The 6,706-nt window shown below is 41.0% G+C and overlaps 1 protein-coding gene across 1 annotated transcript; it reads left to right on the top strand.

The window, feature by feature from the left end:
* The first annotated feature begins 4,144 nt into the window (after positions 1–4,144).
* Positions 4,145–5,377, top strand: LOC135955555 (uncharacterized). The gene has a single exon (XM_065505906.1). It carries the CDS (start codon positions 4,145–4,147, stop codon positions 5,375–5,377), a length of 1,233 nt encoding a protein of 410 aa, XP_065361978.1.
* The last annotated feature ends 1,329 nt before the right edge of the window (positions 5,378–6,706 follow it).

Below are 6,706 nucleotides of genomic sequence, written 5' to 3'. Positions count from 1 at the left end.
AAAATGGCAAATTTGAAGGTCAAAATGGACAAATGTGAGTTTTTGAAGAGGGAAACTGAATTTTTGGGTCATGTCGTCACACAGAAGGGAATAAAACCCAACCCGAAGAAAGTGGACTGTGTTGTTAATTACACTAGTTTACAAATCAAACATTTTTGTTTGCTCATGGAATGAAACTTATATTTTCGAGAAGAGCTAGGGACGCTAGTTAATTGACCATTTTTTGTTTCCCTTCTATACGTCCAAATTTTGAGATATATGGGTTTTTATTTTTCCCCTGACCTGAGTACTACTAATGCATACTGTAGTGTACCGAATTGTGGTAATTAGGTATTTACATCGTTTTTGGGTACATAACACTCTGGCGAATCTACTAGATACTTTCAGAGTTGTATTCTTTTGACAAATTCCAAAAAAAATTAACGGGAAAAAAATAAATACTGTTTAAAAGTACATCTTTCCTGTAGATAAACGTTAATAAATCGCTATTAAATACAAAACTCTAAAGTAAAAACTATTTTAAAATGTCTTCCAGAAAGTGTAAAATAAACCCAGACCATTTTTGTTTTATTTGCGGAAAAATTATTCAGTGCAAAATGCTTATTTACATTAAAAAATTTCGTAAAAGCTTTAGATAAGACAAAACCAGCATTTCAATATGTATGCAGCGTGTTCCCGAGTCTTTCTGAGGCTAAACTAAAAGAAGGGATATTTGTGGGTCCTCAAATAAGAAACATTTTGGTTGATACCAAATTTGAGTGTCTATTAACCGACGTTGAAAATGCAGCATGGAATTCTTTTAAACTTGTTGTTCAAGAATTTTTGGGGAATAAGAAAAGTCAAAATTACAGAGATTGTTGCGAATTTATTACATAATTTTGAACTGATGGGTGTAAATATATCCCTCAAAATTCACTTTTTACATTCTCATGTGGATTTTTTCCCGGAAAACCTCGGACACATGAATGACGAACATGAAGAGCGTTTCCATCAAGATTTGAAGATTTTCGAGAGGAATTATCAAGGTTTTTGGGATCAGAATATGCTAGGAGACTACTGTGGGAGTGTCGTGAGGGAGACAAATGAAAATAATTAAAAAAAGAGGACTAAAACACTTCACTTTTAATTTTTTTGTACTAATTTAATTTAAATTTTTATATGTTTCGTTTTTAAGAAATATCTCAAAAGTTTGACGTCCAGGATTTTTTTTAATATTTTTTCCGAAGTTAGAATACCTAATTACACAAATCCCCATATGTTTCAATTCATGAGCAAAAACATTGTAAACTAGTGTTATTCATTACCAAAGACGCAGAGGCAAATAAAGCAATTTTTAGGTCTTAGCGGATATTATCGAAAGTTTATAAAAGACTACTCTAGAATCGCAAAGCCAATGACAAATTTCTTGAAGAAGAATGGCAAAGTGGACATAAATGATCCCCAGTACCTCGAAAGCTTCAGGACCTTGAAAATGCTTCTTACCAATGATCCGATTTTGATTTATCCCGATTTCAACAAGAAATTTGTTTTAAACACTGACGCAAGTAATTTTGCGCTTGGTGCAGTGTTATCGCAGGATAACCACCCTATATGCTATGCCAGTAGAACACTAAACCAGCACGAAGTGAATTACAGTACTGTCGAGAAGGAGTTCTTAGCGGTAGTGTGGTCTGTAACATATTTCCGACCATATTTATTTAGGAGAAAGTTTGTTATTCAGACAGACCAACCACTGCAATGGCTCGTCTCCATTAAGGAACCAAATTCGAAACTAATAAGATGGAGGCTAAAGCTGGAAGAATATGATTATGAGATTATGTACAAGCGAGGTATTGATAACGGAAATGCGGATGCATTATCTAGAATAGACGCCCAGATAAATTTAATTCAAAATACTCAATCCAACGTAATATCTTCCAGCAAATCTCCACTCAACATTTATCAGAATCAAATTATTATAGAAAAATCAAATTCTCCATCTTTGATAGTAGTTAACAGAAATATTTTTAAGAATAATAGGAAAATAATAAGTGCAAATACCTTCAGTGAAACTGACATGATAAGAATTATAAAGGATTATTTTCATCCCTCCAGAGTCAATGCCATTCTTATCGCGGATAATTTAGTCTACGATCTTTTTCAGAAAAGAGTAATGAAATATTTTTCAGCAAATTCAACATTAAAAATAGCGAGGTGTAATGATTGCGTTGAAGACATTATAGATGAAAATGTTCTTTGCGAATTTATTGAGAGGGAGCATAAAAGAAATTAATACCACCACCGTGGTATTAATGAAAATTACGAGTAACTTAGGATGAGAATATATCACCCAAAACTTAAGCAACGAATACAACAATATGTTAACAATTGTGACATTTGCAATTTAGAAAAGTACGAACGGAATTTTAGAATTACCGAAACTCCTGCGTCAGGGTAATACGCTGTTTTAAGTAGTTGCCTAGTCCACGCACACCGTCACTGCGTAAATGGTCCGTTGTTTTACGTGGCTACTCGTGGGAACAAAATTGAGAATACTAATATTTTAAAACCAACAACTACTGAGGAGACTTCCGATTTCAGGGATACTAAGGAATCGGAAGGGGGGTTTCGGACAGCACCCTAGAAGGTGATTTAACCCTGACGGACGTTCATGCTCGGATTCTGGAGCATGAAGGACAGGTGTGTAAACTAGATGTGGATGGTCTTTTGGGACTGTCGAAAGACTCCTTTGGGGAAACTAGTGCCACTCAGAGGTTGGAGGAGTTGGTTCTGTTATCTGATGATGATCATGAGATCGCTATGATTGCTGCTCAGAATCAGATAACGGAAACATCCCCTCCCACTGCTAGTGACAAGGACAACCAGAGGAAATCTCTTGGGAGAGTCTTCTCCTGTTGAGGATATAAGGTCGACAGCTCCAACCACTAGCAGTGCGGTAAAATCTAAGGAGGGGGGCTCTTCTACCATCCTACAAATCGGTGCTTCGGCTAGAGCTGTGGATAGTAGCAAGAAGCCACCCATAAAGGTGTCAGGTGCGAAGGAAGTAAAGAATCCTCCGGCCGATTCTCTTAAGGATGCCCGTATGGGTAACATTAAGGGAAATGGATCCGATGGTCCCCAAACCTCGTCATCAAAGGCACCAGGATGCAGCAAAGCTTCGGGGAATGCTGGTGTAACCCCATCTAGCACTCTTAAGGGTACCCAAAGGAGACCATTAAGAGGGCTAGATCTGGTGACGACCAGCCTACCTCGTCAACAAAGAAGGTTAAGAAGTCCTTGAGTCAGGACGTATATCTTCAGGCAGCGATAATTGATCGGAATGATTCGGATGGGAAGATCAGTACCGATCAATGGCAGCTGCTTGAGGCTAGACTCCTGGACGAGATGGCCTTCCATAGTGGTAGCTCTGAAGACGTATCTTTTAAAGGTGCTGACTGGGCTAAGGGAGTCAAGGTCATAAACTGCGGAAATAAAAATTCATTTGAATTCTTAAGGACCGTAGTTGGGAAACTTGGTGACCTTAATCCAGCCTTAAAACTTGAAGTGATACGCGCTTCAGAACTACCATTAAGGTCAATAGTGACAGTATGGATTCCTCCACCCTTAAGACCGGTGGAAACCATACTGGCACTATTGAAAAAACAGAACGTTGATCTCCCTATAGACCAATGGAAGGCGGTAGCCTCTATGGTGTGTAAGGAGAACAACGGGAGGGATTTCCGGTTCGCAGTGGATCGTAAATCCCTAGAGATTTTGGACAAGGTGAAAGGGGTTGTCAATTTTGGTTTTGGCACTGTCAGGTTTCGGTACTCGAAACATCACACTACCAAAGAGGCTGCTAGTGGTGCAGATAAACCTGCATCATTGTGAAGCGGCCTCAACAGAATTGGCAAACTTTCTCACCAAATCCCAGACCGACGTGGCCCTGATCCAAGAACCTTGGATTAATCAAAATAAGGTTTGCGGGTTAGGGATAGCGGGATACACGTTATTTATCCCGTCCACTGAGGACAAGTTAAGAACGTGTATCCTGGCAAGGAGAGAACTCAAACTAATAATTTCTCATTCCTTTAGGTGCGGTGACATCACTGTTGTAAATAGGGAAACCAGGGGTGAGCGGACGCTGACTTTGGCTTCGGTGTACATGCCGTATGATGCAGCAGATCCACCAGGCAATGATGTGTTGGAGCTAACGGCGTATACAAAAAGGAGAGGTGCTATCCTGGTTATGGGATGTGATGCAAATGCTCATCACAGCCAATGGGGCAGTGCTGATATCAATAAAAGAGGTGAGTGCGTCTATGATTTCATAACTGTCAATAATCTAGTTATCTGTAACAAGGGCAACATGCCCACGTTTATGAACAAAGATAGGCAGGCGGTTATAGACATGACCTTGACGAACCAAGATGATAATTTCGTTAGAGATTGCAGGGTATCCACGGACTGTTCCTTTTCGGATCATAGTAGGATTACCTTCACCTTGAATTTCAACTCGTCCTTAAAGGTACCATTCAGGGATCCTAGGCGGACAAACTGGGGAACCTTTTATGAAAAGGTACGTACTGGGTTTGAACAGTTTACTTTATGTGAACTGATACCATCCAATTTGGAAAAAACGGTGAACAATTTCACCCGTTTACTAAATGAGAGCTATGAGTCATCATGCCCAATAAAATTTCCCGGTAGGCGTAAACAGCCAAAATGGTGGACTAAGGAACTTCAAGTTCAGAGGTCGACGGTTAGGAAATCTTTTAATAGGGCGAAGCTCACTGGATTACAAGGAGACTGGAACAACAACAAGGTGTGCTTCAATAAATACAAGGGAGATCTGAAAAGAGCGAAGCGGATTTCATGGAGGAATTATTGTGAATCCGTTGATAGCGTCAATGAGATGTCAAGATTTCGGAGAATTTTATCCAAAGACCCAAAGGTCATAGGGTATATTCAAAGAGCTGACAACTCATGGACGGAATCCAGCTCGGAAACACTCTCCCTGCATATGGAAACACACTTTCCTAGTTGTGAAGGTATAGGCACTAGGGCTGACGATCAGGGGGCTAACATGCCTGAGGGTACTAGTCATGACTCTAGACAAATTGAGGGAATAGTCACTAGGGAAAAACTAGCCTGGGCGGTGAAATCTTTCGACCCGTATAAATCACCAGGTCCGGATGGAGTATTTCCGGCGATGCTGTGTAATATCCCGGATACGGCACTATTCCTTTTGGCGGATATCTTCAAGGCCTGTCACAGTAGGAAGTATCTGCGTGCGGGTGGAGAGAGGTCAAGGTTGTTTTCATACCTAAGGCCGGTAAGGCCAGCCACTCGAAACCAAAGGATTTTAGACCTATTAGCCTATCGTCTTTTCTTCTGAAGACATTAGAACGACTGATAGATCTACATCTAAGGAGCAATATAGATACTCATCTCATTAGCAACGCTCAACATGCCTACCTCAAGGGTAAGTCCGTTGAGAGTGCGCTTCATGAAGTGGTCGGTTGTATAGAGCACAGTCTGAAGCATAGGGAATATACTTTAGCTGCGTTTATTGATATAGAAGGCGCCTTTAACAACATTAGGACAGAGGCAATTAGGAACTCGTTAGTAGAACTTGGGGTTAACGACTTCCTAGTGAGTTGGATAATCTTAACGCTGGAAAGCAGGATTATCAACTCAACCCTAGGGGACGATGTGATCAGAAGACGGGTTACCAGAGGTACACCACAATGTGGAGTTCTTTCTCCTCTTCTGTGGTTACTGGCGGTTAATCCTATTCTCAGGACCTTCGAATGTAATGGTTGGAAGATAGTCGCCTAAGCGGATGACGTGGTGATCCTGATTAAGGGAAAATTTCTCTCAACTATCAGTGACATCATGCAGGAGTCGCTTGGCGATTTCTCGTCCTGGGCAAAGACTAACGGGCTGGGTGTAAACCCATCAAAGACAGAATTGGTGTTATTTACTAGTATAAGGTAGAGAACTTCAGCTGAGTTTATCAGGAGGAGCCAAGTATTTAGGAACCTTCCTTGACAATAAACTGTCATGGAAAATAAATACGCAGGAAAGATTAAAAAGGGGCCTCAATGCCTACTATACATGTAGGAACTCAATTGGCAAGAACTGGGGCTTGCGACCTAGTATGGTTAATTGGATCTACACTTCTGTTGTTAGACCTATTATTACTTATGGTTGCCCAGTGTGGTGGGAGGCAATGAGGAAACGTAGCTACAGGGCTATACTCAACAAGGCTCAAAGGTGTGCATGTCTGGGCATCACAGGTGCCTTAGGTAGCACCCCGCAGGCGGCGTTGGATATAATCCTAAACCTACTACCCATTGAGAAATATGTTGAGAGTGTGGCAGCAAGGAACTTACTCAGACTATCAGAGTCTTCCTTGGTGAAACCCTTGCGGATAGGACACACTATGATACTGTATGAAGCAGGTCTTATTGGTCAGGGCATTATTCCATCTGGAATCTCTGACTATAAGGTCGCGACCTTTAGCTTCGGTGCTTAACCTCCAATAGAATTTCCCACTAGGGATAAGTGGGTTGGATCCGATCATCTGTTTGATGGGTGCGCAGTTTTCACTGACGGTTCCAAAATGGATTCTGGTACAGGGGCCGGGGTTTATTTGGTCGACCAAGACATCAAGCGCTCATATAGACTCTCTAACGAGTGTAGCGTCTTCCAGGCAGAGATC

Source organism: Calliphora vicina, chromosome 3, assembly GCF_958450345.1.
Source record: "Calliphora vicina chromosome 3, idCalVici1.1, whole genome shotgun sequence".
In the NCBI taxonomy this organism is placed as follows: Eukaryota; Metazoa; Arthropoda; class Insecta; order Diptera; family Calliphoridae; genus Calliphora; species Calliphora vicina.
Note: the sequence above shows the minus strand (reverse complement) of the source record. Positions and strands in the feature narration are given on the sequence as shown.